Source organism: Rana temporaria, chromosome 3 (assembly GCF_905171775.1).
Source record: "Rana temporaria chromosome 3, aRanTem1.1, whole genome shotgun sequence".
NCBI lineage: Eukaryota > Metazoa > Chordata > Amphibia > Anura > Ranidae > Rana > Rana temporaria.
In genome coordinates, this window is record NC_053491.1 from 427,920,302 (window position 1) to 427,941,441 (window position 21,140).

At 41.9% G+C, this 21,140-nt stretch overlaps 1 protein-coding gene across 1 annotated transcript in view; it reads right to left on the reverse strand.

Moving 5' to 3' along the window:
• The window catches only part of RASAL3 (RAS protein activator like 3), an 83,599-nt gene that overhangs the window by 22,310 nt on the left and 40,149 nt on the right, over positions 1 to 21,140 (reverse strand). Inside the window, exons 9-14 of the mRNA XM_040346281.1 lie at positions 20,953 to 21,097; positions 19,001 to 19,145; positions 17,201 to 17,437; positions 5,539 to 5,740; positions 2,583 to 2,674; positions 92 to 359 (exon numbers count right to left, since the gene is read on the reverse strand). Of these exons, the coding sequence (XP_040202215.1) occupies positions 92 to 359; positions 2,583 to 2,674; positions 5,539 to 5,740; positions 17,201 to 17,437; positions 19,001 to 19,145; positions 20,953 to 21,097 (1,089 nt within the window). The remainder of the gene's footprint in view (positions 1 to 91; positions 360 to 2,582; positions 2,675 to 5,538; positions 5,741 to 17,200; positions 17,438 to 19,000; positions 19,146 to 20,952; positions 21,098 to 21,140) is intronic.

Below are 21,140 nucleotides of genomic sequence, written 5' to 3' on the forward strand. Positions count from 1 at the left end.
ACTTTTTTAGCAAGTCAACCCAACAATCCATTAAGTGGTAGCTGTTACATACACATCCAAACAGCACTTATGATATCATTATTTTTGACACCTTTACAGTGTTTGAAGTATCCTCCTGATCTTTATCAGCTACTGAGTTAGCATCTGCCCTTGTCCTGCGGTCTCGTCTTGGTCTGCTCTGCGCAGGAACACTCTGTGTGCGGGTAACATGACGTTTGCTCTTCTTCTCCTCAATCTTCGGCAGTGGAGTCAGCTGTTCCCTCATAAGGCTGCCGAGCGACTGACACTTTTTCACAAGAGGTCGGAAATTTCTCATGTCTTTTGGAAACATGTACTCTGGTTCTTCACTCTCTTCCTGGCTGTAGAAAAAGCACACAATGGGGTGTGATTCTTCATATGGTAACCTCTCCAGGAAAAAGTTGACTTCTTCTCATGCCAATGTCTGTACTTCTTTCTACTGAACAAATATGATTTTTAATTTTTTTCCCCCATAATTGTGTACAACATCCCACAAAAGTACACAACCTGTAGTATAATATTATGCAACAAAAGTCTAAAGCCATGTTTAACAAAGACCCTGCATAAAAACACACATTTTAATGCCTTCCATTGCATCGGGGCAGAGGTATCGTCATTGCCATGGTCAGAAATGAAGTTGGAAATAGTGGTTCCGAAATTTCTGCAAAACATAAGTCTTGCAACAATGAGTCGTTCAGTCTCCATGTCCAGTCATGACTAGGTAGATCAAGTAGGGAAAATAAAAAATACACCAGGGGCATGATTGGGCCACAATATGTTGTCAATCTTACTTTGAAGGTAGTATGTCAAGGCATAATGACTTACAAGAACAAAAATCAATGTGGGAGTAGGAGTTATAAGCTGCAGAATAGAAGGATAATCCCTAAATCTCTTCAGTCTATTCATTTGGGTGTATGAAATAGAGCTTCTGCCTGGTGAAGTATCCAATGTGGGATTAAGGACACTAACAAACATCACATATGTATGAGGGCAAAAAGCAACCTCTAGATTTAAAGCTGGGGGGGGGGTGAATTGGGGGTTTCCCCCCAGGGTCCTCTTGGAATCCAAACCAATGAAGATACTTCTGAGCTGTCAGAGCTTGAAATAGGTCATATTATAGACCCAGCAACTATATGAAAAAATATAGGTATATATAAAGGATTTAAACAATACCCAAGCCTTAGGCCCCTTTCAGACTGGGGCGGGAGCCGCGGTGGTGGTATAGCAGCGCTATACCGTCGGATTTGCTACAGGATTCGGCCGCTAGCGGGGCGGTATTAACCCCCGCTAGCGGCCGATAAAGGGTTAATACCGCCCGCAATGCGCCTCTGCAGAGGCGCATTGTGGGCGGTATTGCCGCGGTTCCCATTGTTTTAAATGGGAAGGAGCAGTATACACGCCGCTCCTCTCACCGCTCCAAAGATGCTGCTGACAGGAGAGTTTTTTTGTCTCCTGCCAGCGCATCGCCTCAGTGTGAAAGCCCTCGGGCTTTCACATTGAGTATGCAGTGAAGGAGTTTTTCAGACGGTATAGCAGCGCTATTTTTAGCACTGTACCGCCTGAAAAACTCCTCAGTGTGAAAGGGGTCTAAGGCTCTCAGCTCTGATCAACAACAAGGGAAATAAAAATATATATGGAAAGATAGCAAGCATAGAATATTGGGCAATTCCATGCTATAAATGTGGTATCCAGGGCCATGAACAGGCAGTGGAAGTAAAGCGTCATTGGTGATTGTTTATTCCCGACAATTTAGTACCAGGTCTGATAACCAAAGAAGTAGCATTACAGGATCACTATAGTAAAGATAGCGTAGATCAAATTATTGATCTCTAGAGAGTGGACCAGTACACTGTGGTCTGGAGTTGCTTCTGGTAGAGGACCTACGATATCTCCGTTGCGGGAGTGGAGGATCATTGGGGATATTAGCCAATGCTAACCAATCAGGTAGGTCAATGGGATAGATGTCAAGAAAGCGGAAAACATCCGGCAGTTGCCTGTGGTTATTCAAAAAGATACTGTCATTGTGTAGGGGAATAGTGAGACCAAAAGCATAGCTCCAGACATATGTGCCACCACAGTCCCTAACTTTATCCAGCAGAGGCTTTACTTGGCATCTCATGTGGAGGGTTCTGCAAGAAAAATCCAGAAGGAGGTGAATAGTAGCACCATCAAACTGGTTGTGTCTTGTGCAATACATAGCATATAACACCAAAAGTTTACAGAGAGCGTATTTTACCTTTTTACCTGATATGAACTGTAGAAAAGGCAAAAAATAATAACTAAAAAATAGGTGTAACCAGAGTCTGGACTAGACTTAAAATAAACTGAATGTTGAAATGACTGACAGCTTTTCAAGCTATGCAAACACTGCTTCTGCAGACAGTAATGAAAAAAGTACACAATATTAAGCTTTATTAATCTGTTAAAATTGACCGAGATTTTATTATAGCCAAGTTTAAAGAAGTTGATGAAATATGTTATCTTTGTGTTAATGTCCCTGTGATTTTAAATGCCTTTATCTTCACCAAAAATGGCACCAACCATATCTATATTGTGCCTGTTACCTCTGATCCTGAGTGATGCATTCTGGGACAGGAAGACCTTCTGCTAGGGCCTTGAGGATTGTGGGCAATGGCTCCAGTTGATCTTTGGTTTGCTGAAAACCAGAATTCAAAATACTTTATACATTTCTGGACTGGTTAAAATGGTAAACATCTCTTGTAATCATTATTATTAGAATTCAGATAATACTTAATGGAAACTTAATGTTTGACAAGAAGTCAATGGAAATCTTCCCAGTGGGACACAGATGGCAATAGCATTCCCAACTTTTTCGAAAGGTTTAAACCAGCTGATTGAATAATGCCGCGTACACACGATCGGTTAAACCCATGAGAATGGTCTGATGGACTGTTTTCATCGGTCAAAACCGATCGTGTGTGGGCGCCATCGGTTATTTAACCATCGGTTAAAAAAAAGCCAACTTGTTTTTAATTCAACCAATGGACTCCTAACCGATAGAACAAAACCAATCGTTAGTAGGCACGACCATTGGTTAAAAATCCACGCATGCTCAGAATCAAGTCGATGCATACTTGGAAGCATTGAACTTTCTTTTTTTTCAGCACGTCGTTATGTTTTACGTCACCGCGTTCTGACACGATCGTTTTTTTAACCAATGGTGTGTAGGCGCGACGGACCATCAGTCAGCTTCATCGGTTAACTGATAAAAACGGTCCATCGGTCCGTTCTCAGCGGATGGACTGATCGTGTGTACGCGGCATTACATTCAGAATGTGGCTATCTTCGCTCGACAGTCAATGGTTTGATCAACTTCTATCAAAGGAACATAACCAAAATGGGGATTTCTCCATCCCGCTGACTGAATAAAAAAAAACGAAGGGCCTAATCCTCAAAAGAGATACGACGGAGTAACTGCTGTTACTCCGTCGTATCCCTGGTCCTAACTATGGAACTGATCCACAGAATCAGTTTCCCATAGTTAGGACGAAGATCCGACATGTGTAATTGAATTACACTGTCGGATCTTAGGATGCAGTACTGCATCCGCCGCTGGGGGCATTTTGCGTCGAAATGCCGCCTCGGGTATGCAAATTAGGACTTACGGAGATCCACGAAGCTTTTCAGCTTCGTTTTTTCTCCGTAAGTTTTATTTTGCAAACGAAAAATTAGGGCTGCTTTTACAAGGTGTAAACTTTTTACACCTTGTAAAAACAGACCTTTCTTGCTAGCGACGCGATTTTTTTTTAATTTTAAATTTTTTTTTTTGGCGCCGTATCTTTTTTTTTACCCGACGCAACTTTATTGTCCCGTCGCAATCCCCAAAGCCCGACGTAACGTAATTTCGCACTATGCACGTCGGGAAAATGACGTCACGAGCATGCGCAGTACGGCCGGCGCGGGAGCGCGCCTCATTTAAATGGGAATCGCCCCCTGGAGAAGAGGAACGCCTTGCGCCGGCCGGATTTAAGTTACACCGCTCAAAATTTCTAGGTAAGTGCTTTGTGGATCGGGCACTTAGGTAGAAATTTTGCGGCGGTGTAACTTAAATAGGAAAAATTACGTTACGCCCGCTGGCTGAGGATTTGGCCCTAACAGTTTATGGCCAGCCTTATGCCGCGTACACACAATCGGAATTTCCAACAACAAAGTGTGGATGTTCGCTCAAATTTGTCTTGCATAAACACAGTCACACAAATATTGTCAGAAATTACGAAGGCCAAGAACGTGGTGATGTACAACACTACGACGAGCTGAGAAAAATTAAGTTCAATGATTCCGAGCATGCGTCGAAATGATTTCGAGCATGCATGTTTTTTTGTGTGTCGGAATTGCATACACACAATCAGAATTTCCGACAAGAACTTTTGTTGTCGGAAAAATTGAGAACCAGCTCTCAAATATTTGTTGTTGGAAATTCCGACAGCAAATGTCCGATGTAGCCTACACATGGTCGGAATATCCGACCAAAAGCTCACATAGAACATTTGTTGTTGGAAATTCCGATCGTGTGTATGGGGCATTAGATACATGTTGAACAACATATAACCATTCAGAGACAGAAAATTGTTGTGAATGCTGGAATCTACAGGAGAGTATGTGTGCTCTATCCCAGCAAAATGGATGCTCACACTCATTCACATTCACTCATCTTTACATCATTTACTAAGTTATTGAAAATTCACTTTGCTAAGTGAACATGGCCTACTCTGTTACTAAATCAACACCATTGCATTAACTACCTCCATTTTTATAGACTCCTCTCCATTTTACTATTATAGCAGTTGGACAGTGTGTCTAAATGTTAATGCACAGTTCAAGAGGCTCAAGAGTTTGACAACACTGTCTAGTGCAGTCCATAGTTAACCTATGAGTTGGCGTGTGTGGCCGTTACTTGTCTCTGCAAGCATAGAGCACTGGAGTTGGAGAGCCAGGGCTGGTGCAAGGATTTTTGACACCCTAGGTGAAACCTCATTTTGCCGCCCCCATTGGCTCCACCCCTGACCCACCCCCCTTTGCCCTACCCTTGTGACAGGAGGTGGCGCTATACAGAAAACATCGTTCTGCTTCCTCTAGCCCTGGCTTTAGTGCTGCACTGCGCCTCTAATTACACTACCGATCGAATGGAGCAGCTGCCTGAGAGTTAGTTATATGCTGCAGCCTGCAGAGCATGCAAATGCGGAGGGAGACCAGTGGCTAGGAGCTCCTAGGCAGTTGCCTAGTGGTAGCACCGACCCTGTGGAGAGCAGGTAGTGTACCACTTCCACTAGGAGAACAAGATACTTTAAGCCATTGCCAGGAGAAAATCAGTTAAAATAATATTAGGACTTTAAAGGTGAATAAAACACATAAAACTTAATTTGGGCTTTATTGCAAGCATATAATACTAACGACACCACAGAAGGAACAAATAATGTATCATATTTAGTCATATGGAATGTTGAGTGTAGGCTACTATGCTGTATTTAACAATTGTATTCATGATATTTGAATATGTACCTGATGGACTCCTTTAAAGATACCACACAGCATGTAGTGGAGTGTACCAAGTTCATAGGCCAGATCAATGCTGCCCTCATAACCGACTGGTGACACCTCACTGTCCGGATCTGTCACTGTCTGCAGGAAGTTCGACATCCCATCCCAATACTGCTCTAAGAAGCCATTCATAAATGCCATGTAGTCTTCCTTTTCTCCGAACCTGTGGAGTGCAACATGTAGAAACAGAATCCTTCCTGAAATATTGTTTTGATTGTCAAATTGTGAGTGTTATAGATATGATATTAAACACTGCTGTTCATTATCACCTGCCTTTTAACCACTCACTGGACTATGAATGAAAATCACCAAACTGGTGAGGTCTTCCTTGTTCCCCCATCCTGTAAGGCCACCTTATCACCTCCTCCTCCAGATCCCAACACCTAAATCTTGGTGGGATGGCAGTACTGTGTAATGACATAGAGACAAATTGCACCACAGTATTGGCACTCCCACTCTGATTTATTGTGTCAAAGACATTATGGAAGCACATTTTAAAGATTTTATATAGTTATACTAGGAATGTTTAAAATATTTTTCATTCATTTTGATTAAATACAACATTAAACAAATTGAGGTTTTCAATATTTGGCCGGAAATCCACTTTTTATCATGCACTGTGTTTTAATAAATATATCTTCATCAACACATTTGGGATAAGTTGAGAATCTTCATGCAATTAATTGTGTGAATATTCACCTAAATCAGGGGTGTCCAAACTTCTTTCAAAGAGGGCCAGATTTAAAGTGAACATGCGTGAGGGCCGACTATTTTGCGTGACATTCTTTGAACCATTAAAATTCGGTCTAAGTGTGTTTGTCCGAGCACTAATACACCGCCCAACAAGAATTCTCTTGCCTTTGTGGTTGTGTGTGGTGAAGAGATGAGCTTGGGCGTGTTATTTGGATATACTGTATATATTTCTTTTGTGGCCCCAATGAATCCCAGAGCTCTGCTCAGGACCAAGGATGAGTTTGGGCGTGTTATTTGGAAATTCTGTATTTATCGGCGTATAACACGCATAGGCTTACCATTGCCATAAATGCAGCCTCACATGTGCCCTGAATGCAGCCTCACATGTGCCATCTGTGCAGCCTGATCAATGCCCATCTGCAGCCTCAGAGGGCAGAGGGAGGGGGGCGGGACGAGTGCCGACAGAGTACAAACAGGAGAATCTCTTGTTTACTCTGTGGCCTCTTTAATACAAAGTCCCGCCTCCTATGATAGACAGAACAGTCGTCCAATGGCATCCCAGGATACAGAACTTCCAATACAGACGCTGCTGAGTAAACAGGAGATTCTCTTCATGTAATCTGACGGCACTCGTCCTGCCCCCTCCCTGTCCCCTCCAAGGCAGCGCCGATAAATACGGTATATATCTTTTGTGGCCCTGGGGGCCACAAACAATATATATATCCAAATCCCCAGGGGGCCGTATTAAATCAACAGGGGGGCCACATTTGGCCTGCGGCCGGACTTTGGACATGCCTGACCTAAATGATCAAATTGTAAATGTAAAATTCCTGTTCAATTTAAATACATAATCATGTGCACATGAAAAATTTAAATAGTAATTGCTTTCCACATGACTGGATAATTGAAGTGAATGTTCACACAATTTATTGTCTGAATGTTCTAAACTTCTTGTAATAAATCAGCTCAAAAACATTTAATTCACCAAGCTAACACACTACGATAATGGTCTTTTTTTTTTTCAAACAAGTTGACTGTTATTTCTGATCAGATTTGAATGTCAGTAAAACAGCTAAAAAATATATAATCTTATCTTTATATTGTTCTTAAAGATTCTCACTTATTCAGATCATGCTATAGCTATTAGCTAGTACAATATACAGTAGTCACATTCATCTGGCCTTGTTTTGTAATTTTGAAATAGTTTCACCATTCATCCTAGAAGCTTCTTCTGCTCTATCAAGTGTCAAGAACATGTTAATACTTTGTGAATTGAATCTACTGCAGCTGATATCAATATGCTCTGTTTACAGCCTACTATAAGTACAGCTCTTGGAAGAGCTTATCGCTTCAATACTTCATTATGTTCCACTATTACAATAAGCTGTTTGTTCCTTATAACTTCTTGGTGAACTAAGTCACTACAGATAAAATCTTAAACAGTGGTAACTTTTCATGGAACAATGTAGAGAAGGCAAAATCTCTATCAAGAGTTTACTGTTTGTAAAGCCTACTTTGACCTTAAATGATTTCTAATAAGAATATTTCACATTTCCATAATATGACAACGGTACATCATATACAGATTTACAAATTGATCCTCCAGTGGCGATCTCTGTATCATGGTGTTGGGTCTACAGGCTTCCTTAAAGTGAGCTTGATCTGGTTTTTAATGTGCGTAGTAGACATGTGCAAAAATGTGTTAGTTTAAGTCTAATTTGTTTGTTTTTTTGTTAGTTTTTTCATAAATTCAAACAATTCGTAAATTCGAAAATTCAATAAAAATTCATAATCATGAAAATTTGAAAATTTGGAAATCTGAAAATTAAAAAAAGAAAAAAAAATCAGAAATTCAGATATTAGAAAATCCGAAAATAAGAAAGGAAAATTCGAAAATTAGAAAAAAAAGAAAATCCAAAAATTAGAAATAATAACTAACTAATAATAACTAACTAACTATTGAATTATAGGTATTGGACTTTCCTTTCAAATTTATAGTTAAGAATGATACGAAATAAAGAATGCTGCATCTAAACAAATGGAACGGGTCAAAAAAATTATGAATACTAAATTTTTTATTATTATTGTTATTTATTATTATTAATTTGTTATGTTCCATTCGTTTAGATACAGCATCCGTTATTAAGGATAATTCGAAACTTCAGATAAATTTGCATTCGGTACGTTCACTAACATTGATTTTGATTCGAAAGGAAATTCCAATACCTATAATTTAATAGTTAGTAATAGTTAAGTTATTATTAGTAAGTTATTATTTAATATTTAAAAATGTTCTGGTTTTTGAATTTTTGGATTTTCGTTCTTATTTTTGGATTTTCGTTCTTTAGAATTTTTGGATTTTCATTCTTATTTCTGAATTTCCGAAATTTCGAATGTTCGAATTTCCGAAATGTCAGATTTCCGAATTTTCCGAAAAATTTGGAAATTCTAAAATTCGGATATTTTCGCATTAACGTATTTGGCTAAATTCGTTGAAAAAAAAATCAGAACTAAACAAATTCCACATGTCTAGTTGCTGAAGAACAATCAGAGGGGTTGATTTACTAAAACTGGAGAGTGCAAAATCTGGTGCAGCTGTGCATAGTGGCCAATCAGCATCTAACTTCAAAATAAAAATAGTCAAATAAAGTCAGCATTCTTTCAGGGAAATTTAAGCAGCCGTGTGCAATAAGTGTAGATATATGGTTCACCGATAACCAAATTAACAAAAATGCAGCCCTAAAATTATAAGTGTGCACAAAAATTTGACCACAAACTGAAGTTTGTCAGAACAACAAAAAAACAGTTCATATTGTTATGGGTGTAAAACATATAAAAGTAATTGCCATCATTTACTCAACTCCAGGAAAAACATGACTTACCTCGCCAGGTGTTTTATGGTTATCTGCAAATTCGTCACTATGCCCAATCCTTTTCCCCAAACCTCCAGTTTTCGGCGCCATCCCCTTTGTAGGACATAGTTCTGGAGGGAACAGCACGCCGAGGTTTGATATCTGATATCTACCAGTTGCTTAATTCCCACTCCATCAACGCCCAGGGTAAGCATGCTTACATGCTTCGCTGGGAAAAGAAATCCCGGAGGCAACGTGGTGGACGATCTGGTCTCAGGCAGCAAAGAGCTCCTACTGTACTCTCTACAAGGAGAACATGTATAAAGTTCTTTATTTTTGGTACTTGACAACAGATGTGCTCCATGTTATTTATCCCTCCTGCTCGGATAGGTGCTGGCGCAGCCTGGGCGACAAGGGCTCCCTCTACCATATTTACTGGAGCTGCCCCAAGATTGTACCCATTTGGAAGGAGACACAACTCCTGCTATCCCGTCTTTTTGGGGTGCAGGTCCCCTTGACTCCAAAACTATTTTTATTGGGGGTGGTACCCCTACAGATTTCCAAATCATCCAAAAAGCTGCTTAGGCACATACTCACATCTGCCCGTTGCCTGGTTGCCATCCATTGGAAAAGGCGCTCCCCACCCTCCCATAAAGACCTAAGTTGTGGAACTTATGGAAACAATTACAGATAGACAACAGGATAGGTTGGAAATGCATGATGAGGTCTGGGAGGAGTGGCTTCGCCGGGAGGACCCACCCTGAGCCGATGGATGAGCAGAGAATCTAGAGAATAAAATGGCGATTGTTGCAATATTTTATGTCACACAGTATTTGTGCGGAGGTGTTTTAAACACAACTTTTTGGGAAAAATTTACTTTGAATTTTAAAAAAATGAAAAAGTAAAGTTAGCCCAATTTTTTTGTATAATGTGAAAGATGATGTTACGCCGAGTAAATAGATACCAAACATGTCATGCTTTATAATTGCACGCACTTGTGGAATGGTGACAAACTACGGTACCTTAAAATCTTCATAGGCGACGCTTTAAACTTTTTTTACGGTTACCAGGTTAGAGATACAGAGGAGGCCTAGTGCTAGAGTTATTGCTCTCGCTCTGACGATCGCTGCGATACCTCACATGTGTGATTTAAACACCGTTTTGATATGCGGGCGCGACTTCCATATGCGTTTTATTTGTTGCGCGAGCTTGCGGGGAGGGGAGGGGCGCTTTTTAAAAAATTTAAAATTTTTAAATATTTTTATAATATTAAATTGTGTTTTTTTTACATTTTGATCACTTTTATTGCTGTCACAAGGAATGTAAACATCCCTTGTGACAGTAATAGGTGGTGACAGGTACTCTTTATGGAGGGATCGGGGATATAAAAGGCCCACGATCCCTCCTTTGCACTTCAAAGTATTCAGATCTGAATATTGTGTACTTTTTTAAATCCGGCGCCATTGGCAGCCGAGAAACCCGGAAGTGACGTCATGACGTTGCTTCCGTGTTTACATTGCGGAGACTGAATCAAAGTCGTTTACAGCTTCGTTTCAGTCTGCGCCTGGACACTGGAGGCGCTGGATCGAGGATCGGGTCTCACGGTGGGACAGGAGGCCCGATCAGAGTGGCGAGAGCCGGAGGGGGGATGTCCCCTCCCGCTCCTCCGGCATAACAACCGAGCGGCTTTTAGCCGCATTGGTTGTTATGCCTGGATAGCCAATCGCCGGCTCTAAACAATGGTATCGGTGTTGGCTGGTGCAGATGATGCAAAGAATAATCAGACATATATGGATGGCTGTAGTTTACTTGGATTCATTTGTATTGAAGAGACATACAGCAGAGAGCATGGTGCTCATGTTAGCACACAAGATATAGAAGAACAGCAACCATAGATAACAGGAAAATGCAGTAACAGATAGTTAACACAAGAACATTATGATAGAGTATCTGTGTATAGTGACATCTAGTGGTCATACTCCAAATACACAGGGAAATAAACCAAGCAATGTATAACATAGCATGAAACAATGTTCAGTCTCCAACACCCCTTCTCATTGTGAAGTGCTTAATTAGACAAACCGATTCTTCTTGTTAGATCCATATGTCTCTTTGCAGGCAAAGGCTTAGTAAGGATGTCTGCTAACATTTCCTCAGTGGGACAGTATCGTAGATCCATCTGTCCTTGCTCTTGCAAGTCTCTTAAGAAGTGATATCTCACGTCTATGTGTTTGGTTCTCGTGTTTATCCGCTCTGTCTGTGCGAGTGCTATACATCCTTGATTGTCCTCATAGATGGGCGTGGACTCTTTCTGGTTCTGATCTAGATCTTCCAGCAATTGTCTCAACCAGATTACCTCTTGCCCTGCTTGTGATGCGGCCACATATTCTGCTTCGGTGGAGGACAGTGTCACTGTGGACTGTTTTCTGGTGGTCCAGCTGATCAGGCTGTCTTTAAATAGAAACAGATGTCCACTGGTGGATTTCCGATCACTGGGGTCACCTGCCCAGTCTGCATCCACATATCCAGTCAGACCACTCTTCCCTGTTGATGAAAGTTTCAGTTTAAAGTCTATTGTTCCCTTCAAATAGCGTATGATCCTTTTTGCTGCGTTCCAGTCCATCTGGGTTGGCTGGGATACTTTTCTGCATAAGAATCCCACTGCTGTAGCTATGTCAGGCCTTGCCACTGTAGCAATGTATAGTAACTTCCCCATTGCCCTTCTGAATTGTGAGTCATTTTGCAAGGGGTTAATTGAGTTGTTTAATTCTTTAAGATAATTTGTCTCCATAGGCGAGTTGACTGGTTTGGCATCATTGAGCCCAAAAGTTTCAATTACTTCCTGTATTTTGTGACTCTGGTTAATAAGAAAACTACCATCTTCTTTTCTTTCTATCTGCATTCCTAGGAAGTGTTTGACATCACCCAGATCTTTTGTTTCAAAGTCCATGTTTAAGACCTCCAGCAGTCTGGAACAATCCCCTTCTTGCTCATAACATACTAACAGATCATCTACATAAATGAGTACAAAGATCCACCTACCATTTAGTTTCTTGGTGTATAGGCAGGGATCGGCCTTGCTCCTCTGAAAGGATTCTCTCAAAAGCGCCTCATTAATCTTCATGTTCCATGCTCTGGCTGCTTGCTTGAGCCCGTAGATCCCCTTCTTAAGTTTACACACCTGTTCTGGCTTTTGTGGGTCTACAAAGCCCTCTGGTTGCTCCATGTAGATGTCTTCTGTTAAGTCACTGTGTAGGAAAGCGGTTTTTACATCAAAGTGCTTTACTAGCATTTGTTTTGTAGTTGCAACTGTGAGTAGAGCTCTGATTGTGGTATGTTTGACGACTGGGGCAAATGTCTCATCGTAGTCTTCTCCATATTTTTGGGAGTATCCTTTGGCTACGAGTCTCGCTTTATATCTCTCAACTGTGCCATCAGTGTTGTACTTGACCTTGAAAGTCCATTTACACCCAATTGCCCTCTTTTCGGCCGGCAGTTGCGTTAGTACCCAAGCCTGCGTGTCCTGTAGTGAGATGATTTCTTCCTCAGCTGCCTTTATCCATCTCTTGGCTTCCCTCTCTGGGAGTTGTGTTATGTCTTTCCAACAAGTGGGTTCTCTTACGCAGGATGTTTCTACTTTGTACGAGAGTCTGTTGGGGGGTTTACCTTTGTTTTCCCTCACTGAGCGTCTTGGTTCAGCGTCATTAGCTGGTTCAGTTTGTTCCAGTCTTTTCTGTGACACAGTATCACTTTCGGGGGTTCGTTCCATAGGAAAGAAAACCTGCTCAGCGTTGTTTGGTTCTTCTGCTCTTGGCATGGCTGGCTCCGTTACTTCATTTCTCGGGTCCTCGATAAATGTTACGCTGCTGCTGATTGTCACTTTATCGGTCTTCGGGTCTATGATTCTGTATCCTTTGGTGTTGTCGGCATAACCAACAAAGACACCTTCAATTGCTCGATTCTGGAGCTTGCTGCGCTTTTCTCCCGGAATGTAAGCAAAAGCTTTGCTTCCAAATACCTTGAGGTGTCCTATGCTTGGTTTTCGACTGTGCCATAGCTCGTATGGAGTTTTGGTTGTTGCCTTGGAGTGTAATCTGTTTTGTAAGTAGGTGGCCGTTTGTGCTGCTTCTCCCCAATATTTTTCAGGGAGTCCAGAATCAGTCAACATGCATCTGATCATTTCAGTCAGGGATCTGTTTTTCCTCTCTGCTACCCTGTTCTGCTCTGGAGTATATGGGACAGTCTTTTGATGTTCTATTCCTAGGTCCCTGAGTGTATTCTCAACTTGAAACCTGGTGTACTCCCCACCATTATCACTTCTGAGTACTAATGGTTTTCTGTGAAATTTATTGCTTACTTTGGTAACATAGTCCTTCAGCTTGTCGAATACTTCTGACTTATTCTTCATTAGGTATGTCACTGTGAACCTTGAGTAGTCGTCTATAAAAGTTAATATGTATTTATTTCCTCCTGGGGTGGTTGTTCTCATAGGCCCGCATACATCTGTGTGTATTAGGTCGATCGGTCTTGTTGCTCTGCTTTCACTTGCCTTTGGTGGGGTTACTCTGGTGGCTTTGGCCTTGATGCAGCATTCACACCTTAGCGTGTTTGGGCAGCCTGTTAACTTGAAGCCTTTCGTTAAATCCCGTCTGGCCAGCTCCTGTATGCTGTCGGGGTGCCTGTGGCCCAGACGTCTGTGCCATAAATGAATACAGTTCTTGTGTTTATGTGTGCAGAGCTTTGTTTCTTGCTCAACAACATCAAGTTCATAAAGGTGCTTGCCCGCTTTAGCTGTTGCTATCACTCTTTCCCCATCTTGGATAGTGCATTGGTCACCTTTAAACGTTGTGGTTAGTCCTTTGCTTGCCAGTCGCCTGACTGATATAAGGCCGCCATTGAGTCCGGGAACATACAATACATCCGTCATTGGTATTTTTAACACTTGTCCATCCTCATTTTTACAAGTGACTATTCCATGTCCTGTTCCTTCAGCAGTTGTGCAACTCCCGTCTGCAAGATATATGGCTTCTTTCTTGTCTGGATTGAGCTCTACAAAGAATTCTCTGTCGTTAGTCATGTGACTTGTTGCTCCAGAATCTATATACCATTTATGGTTGGTGACGGCATCTGTCACTTTAAAAGTTCCGTGCCACGCTGCTTGGTCGTTGTTTTTCATCATGGTTATGAGTGCCTGATTGGGATCTTTTTCCCTCTGCTCATTCCTCCACAATGGACAGTCGCGCTTGAAATGTCCAGCCCTGTTACACCGGAAACATAGTTTGGCCTTCCAGTTTGGCATCTTAGTGTCTGTTGCTTTAAGTGCTGCTCCTGTATCGCTCTCTTGCCTGTGAGAAGTTTGCTCCTTTCTGCGCTTGTATTCATCTGAAAGTCGAGATTTCACTAACTGTAATGTGAGTTCTGCTTCAGATCTTGTCTCTAATGCATTAATCAGAGGGTTGTATGACTCTGGCAGGCTGCATAAAAGTATTGCTGTCACATGGTTATCTTTGATCTCCTCTCCGAGGTCCCTGAGTTGTGCAACAATCTCCAGCACGCTTCTTATATGTTCTTGCATATCCCCTTCTGGAGTCAGTTTTGACTGGTACAGCTTCCTTAGTAAATATAACTTGTTGTTTAAGCTAGAGCTCTCATGTAATCTACGGAGTGCATTCCACATACCTTTGGCAGTATCTTCCCCTTTTATGTGGATAAGCTGTTCATCTTCTACCAGTAGGGCTATTGTGGCTCTTGCCTGTCTGTTTTTCTTATCCCACTCCTGGTTGTCTACATCCGGCCTGTCTGTGGTGAGGACATCCCATGTGTCATCTTTGCTCAGCAACATCTCCATCTTGAACTTCCACATCTGGTAGTTGTCACTATTTAGCTTAGTGATCCCCAGTTTAAGATCCCCGCTGCTAGCCATGATTAATGTACCTTGCTCGTATTCCAAGCGCCTGGATACCTCAGAGCAGATTTCCTCCGCAGCTTGATCAAAGATGGTGTGCAGATGAAGACTAGGCCTCTGTTCCGGCTGTCTGATGATTCACGTTGTCTGGGCCCATAACCTTTGTTGGCTGGTGCAGATGATGCAAAGAATAATCAGACATATATGGATGGCTGTAGTTTACTTGGATTCATTTGTATTGAAGAGACATACAGCAGAGAGCATGGTGCTCATGTTAGCACACAAGATATAGAAGAACAGCAACCATAGATAACAGGAAAATGCAGTAACAGATAGTTAACACAAGAACATTATGATAGAGTATCTGTGTATAGTGACATCTAGTGGTCATACTCCAAATACACAGGGAAATAAACCAAGCAATGTATAACATAGCATGAAACAATGTTCAGTCTCCAACAATTGGGATGATGCCTGCAGCTGTGGGCATCATCCCGGTATAACCCCCGAAAGCCGAGGACACATATATGCGTACGCTCGGCGGGAAAGGGTTAAGATATCCAGTATAAAAACAACCAGCTTAAAAACAAATGCCACTTTCAAACTAACATACAGAGCCGCAAAACCTGCAGAGACCTCTAGCCCTTCACAGTGTAGCTCTACATGTTTCACACAAATGTGCGTCATCAGGAGCTGTCTCCTGATGTATGTTTTACACCCATAACAATATAAGGCATCCAACTTTAGCTTGTTCAATTAAGCTTTAACAATAAAACCTGGAAGCTGATTAGTTTCTTTGCAGCTCTGCACCAGATCTTACACTCTCCAGTATTAGTGAATCTCCCCCACCATGTATTGCATGTAAGCACTTGTGTTTGTCTTCAACACAATCCCTGTGGAGACGCTTGGATCCTATGCCTAGGCTGTACACATGAGGGGTTATTTACTAAACCCGAAGATTGCAAAATCTGGTGCAACTGCATGGAAACCAATCAGCTTCTAGGTTTTATTGCCAAAACTTAATTGAACAAGTTGAAGTTAGAAGCTGATAGTAAATCTCCCACATGGTCTTGACTTTTCTTTGAGTCCAGATTAGGCCCAGCCCTTATTTTGGCCTGCTGCTCGTATTGAACTATCGGATCCCAGAGCCTCTACTATCCATTGCAGTTCTGCTAGTTGAAAGTGATTGTAAAGGCTGAATTTTTTTTTTACCTTAATGCATTCTATGCACAAAGGTAAAAAACCTTCTACATGCAGCTCCCCCCTTAGCTCCCCCTTATACCTACCTAAGCCCAATCTTGAGCCAGCACTGTGAAGGAGAGCAGTGGTTCCCTACCTCTTTATTAGCATAGAGACAGGGAGCCACAGGCAGCCATCCTGCTGCTGTCAATCACAGCCAGTGAGAATAAGCAGGAATTGGGGTAAGGCACGCTTTGTGGAGCAAGACTGCATGAGTGCCCTCATAGGATGCGGCTTGCTTTGGTGGACACTCAACGGGGGTGAAGCCAGGAGCGCTGGTGGGAGACCACAGAAGAGGATGATCCGGGCTGCTCTGTGCAAAACTTTTGCATAGAGCAGGTAAGTATAACATGTTTGTTATTTTTTAAAGCAACTGGATCCTTTACAACTTTACAACTTTCATGGAAGAGAACAGGGCTTGGCATCACATTACTAATGAGAAAGGTTGATCAAAAGTGTAACTATAGTTTAGCCTTAGAGTGTAAACTCCTTTTCTACCTCTATACCTACCATATCTATATACCATATCTACCAAAGGATAATGCAGAGATGCCTAACATGCAAAACATACAAATTCTAGGAGATTATATTTAAAAATTCCCATGAATGGGGAGATAGGCCTATTAGACAGCTCAATGGTCAACTGAAAAAGCTGGCACGACAGACTGACTATGCTAATGTTCCTTGCAAGGCAGTGGCTTACTGATGTCAGTCTGAAATAGGAAGTGCTGTTACTAGAAAAGTCCTCAGGGAAGCAAGTTTGCAACAGATTCACAAAAAAATAGTTTGCTTACGCAAATTGTATGAGGTGAGACATGATGCCAAACATGGTTTACTTTAAGCTCAGTTTTACATTTAAAACTTGACCATTAATTTGTTAGATCATAACTGGTTTACACGTGAATAATATGCATTGTGAACTCTGGATTTTCACCTTGTAAAATTTGCAAGATTTTGAAGGACTTTGGCTACTAGGGTCAAAGCACGTGCAGCAAGAGGTTTGGGATGTTCAGGAGAGAGGTGGAATAGACCTGGGGAGAGGATAGCAGGACACAGGAACCGCAAGAAGAGGCAAGCGCTGACCATCTGAGAACCCAACTCTGGTCTGTCCCACATAGTTACTTTCTCCTGCCAGCTTGAGAAAACAACCAGGAGCTCTGGAGGAAAGGACCTGTAATTAGAAGAAAAAAGAAAGCTAGAATAAGTACTTTTTACTAGCTGTTTATATAACAGAAAGGTAGAAAGAGAATGTTAGAAAAGAGGGACAATAATTCCAACGTACTCAGGTATTAGGCTGGGTTCACACTGCCGTATGGAGCGACTCACAGCAGGGGTCCGATGTGTCCCTGTTCACCGTTTCAGGTCCGATTTCCGTCCGAAATTTTGGTTGAATTTGGACCTCAAGTAGACCAGAAGATGCACAGAACTCCCGTGTAATTCGCAGCAGAGATGTGTGAACTGGCTCCATAGAGAACCGGTCACAATCTCCTGACATGCGCATTGAAAGCGGTGAAACCCTTGGAGAAGGCTGAGTACAATAGAAGGCCCTTTTTGCAATAAGAACTTTTTTTAAACCAGAGTTTAGTGTCACATTAATTGACATTGGGGGCTTTGTCAGTAAATTTTCCAGCACTGACAGTGACTGTTTTACAAATCAGGAAGCAAGGGAAATCTTCAAAAGCTGTCCCTGTTAGGAATTTTTCCTCACTTACTGTTTGGCGAAAGGGTTGTCACAAGTGGTGGCCCATCCATTAGAGGCGCCTGGGCCACGCCCCCTTTCTCACGCCACCCCCCCTATATGCATAATAGATAGATTCATGCATTCTATCCATGGCCACCGCGGTCACCCCCTATTCATGTGTCCGGCCCCTTTCAGGGCAACTGGTGCACAGCGGCAGGGGATTTTTTTAAGCACCTAATTAGAGCCTGAATCTCTAATAGGCTTCAAAATAGGGTGGGCTCAGATCATGCAACCTGGACCCCACCCAGGTGTGTTACAACAGCGAATTACTATTTGCTGTTGAAACACTGATCCTCAATCCGATCAAACAAAAGTGGGTGTGAGACCCGTTTTTACGATTGTCCAAAAAGAGAAGACTCACGATTGGCCACCGAGGAGGAGGAGGGAGCCACCACTGTCATCATGGAGAGCAGGGGAACGGGAGGCCGCCGAGCAGGTGGAAGCCGTCGCTGTGGAGAGCAGAACGGGAGGCCGCCGAGCAGGGGAAGTTGCCGGTGATGAAGAGCAGGAGAACGAGAGGCCGCCGCTAAGCAGGGGGAAGCCGCCTGTGATGGGGTAAGTGCTGGGTTCCTAGTACTTCAATCAACCCATAACTAACAGGAGGAGGGAGCCACCACTGTCATCATGGAGAGCAGGGGAACGGGAGGCCGCCGAGCAGGTGGAAGCCGTTGCTGTGGAGAGCAGAACGGGAGGCCGCCGAGCAGGGGAAGTTGCCGGTGATGAAGAGCAGGAGAACGAGAGGCCGCCGCTAAGCAGGGGGAAGCCGCCTGTGATGGGGTAAGTGCTGGGTTCCTAGTACTTCAATCAACCCATAACTAACAGAAAAATGTATCTGATGCTTGGTGCACTTTGTATACAAATTGTCATTCTCAGTCATTTTTCAGGACAAGTTTGAATCTAATTTTCCAGCCTTGGGTCATCACATGGATATTCAAACACTCTTTAGGATGATGTCCATCTGTACAGTAAGAGAGGGACAATGGTGGAACGTACCTTTGTGACTCCAGAATACTCTGCACAGCCTCCTCACAGCTTTGCCACAGATGCTCCTTGTTCTCATTTAGCTCTTCTGGGGAACAGCGCAGGGGGTCAACTTCATGACTGTCTGTTGAGGCATATATGCGAGAGACAAAGGGGCCTGGGGACAAAAAAAGATTCCTATTTATTATCTTAGGACATATTTTTCATCTGTAATATATACGGTACCGGTAATACATTTTCTAAGTGCAAGCAAAGTAAGAAGCAACAAAGAAACCTAGAGGAATATTTTATAGTTAATTAATTTGCCAGATGCCAATCAATATTTTTTTACTCAAAGTAAACCTTTATGTATCAATTACTTTTTAAATAACCCCTTGAGAAAAAAAAGTTTCTGTGAATCAGGTAAATAAACTGATATTTGGTACAAGGGTGCTGTTTCACTGTTAGCCTGGTCTAATTTGGGAAATGTCTAGGTTTCAGGCAGATTTAAAACACAGAAGTGAATGCATCTCTATATTGATTGATTATCAGAGATCTGGGCAGGATGACCAAAAGCTCCAAAGGTAATAGTTTTTCTCACAGTTGGTGGGAACAGGTCCTGAAGGCTTTCTGTGCATCTGACCGACAGTTCTTCTAAAATAGGGACTTCAGAGGATTGGGGTTAATGACATAGTACTAGATCTATGTTATCTTTACAAGCACACTAATTTTATGCATTTTTTGCCTCCTCCCACCCTGGGCCCCATAGCAGCTACGATTATATGTACACCACTGAATGAAATTGTGCCTGGAGTTTAAACACTGATATGGTTCAGAAATAATGAGAACGTCCTAAAAATCCTGAACCAAATGTTGTTTCTAATGTAAGACATCATTCCTAATTTTTAAAGATTCTTTATTACTGGCTTGGGATTAATAAAGTTGCACAAAACAAGATTAGTAACTATAATTAAAAAGGAATCAAACCCTTAGCGTAATAACTACAGAACTGTATTTGGTAGTAGTTATTCACCTGCAAGTGTAATATTTAAGATGTTCTGTAGCTTGCCCTAGTCAAGAGAATACCCCAGCATTTATATTCATATAGGTAGCATATATACCTTGAACAAATCGACATTGGCACACTGGTACATACATGGGACCAATGTAACTATGTACAATACCATACCTGGCAAATGCCCCTGGAAGCTGGAAATCACTGAAGTAGAACTACAGTGATCCCCACTTGTGTTCCATGCTGAGCAGCTAGCCTGATGAATTCTGGTCGGCTGCTTGGCATGGGTGCCAGTCAGAGAATGCTTTGCAAAGCAAAGGTAGAAGGTAGAAAGGTATAATTGATTTACCCATTTTAAACTTTTTTTTTATATTTCTTCAGATGCTTCCTGGTTTCTGGCCTAGGTCAAATGACCATTATCATACATCCCAGGAGTCAGGCATTTTTTTTCTTTCACCTGGAGAAGGGGAGGAGGGGCTTAGCTAAGCACACCCTCCTTCCTGTTTTCAGTTTATGGCGCTTAAATACAGTTGAATTTTTCTTTAAAGTCACACAATGTTAGTCTGCAGTTTCTTAAGCTGGCAAGATATTTTTTTTAAAGAGGCATGTATTAAAAGATAGAAACATCATTGGCTGATCCAAAAGGCTAATCTGTTTGCTTTTGAGAATCTGGAAATATTTTTTCCCCCCTTAAAGCAAATTGGAGCTTGTTTCATAATAGATTTTTTGTTTTACTGTGAATCAGTTAGAGGTTAAGGATCCTGATTAAAGATACAAGTTTTTTTATGGTTGAACTTGCTGAAAGTGTCATTATTTTACCTGAAGTAAGACTTCCTATAAGCTGAGCTCTTTCTTTTCTTAACAAATTATTCTGACCCTGACTGCTAGCAAATGGAGCTCTATTCCCCATTTTATGAGACCTGCTTTATTTTTACGTGTGTAGCCTAGTTAGGGCTTTCATTCTCCGCACCAAGGGTCTCCTGGAGGTACATCTGTCCCACCATTTTCATGTACTCTTCGATGGCCTTGGTGACAATAGTGTTTTCACGGAATATTAATGATTCTTGGAAGTCATAACGTGTGAGCTCAGCTGTACCGAGGTCCACCAGGAACTCCTGCAAAACAGTGCACAGGAATAGAAAAAGTCTCATCCAGTGA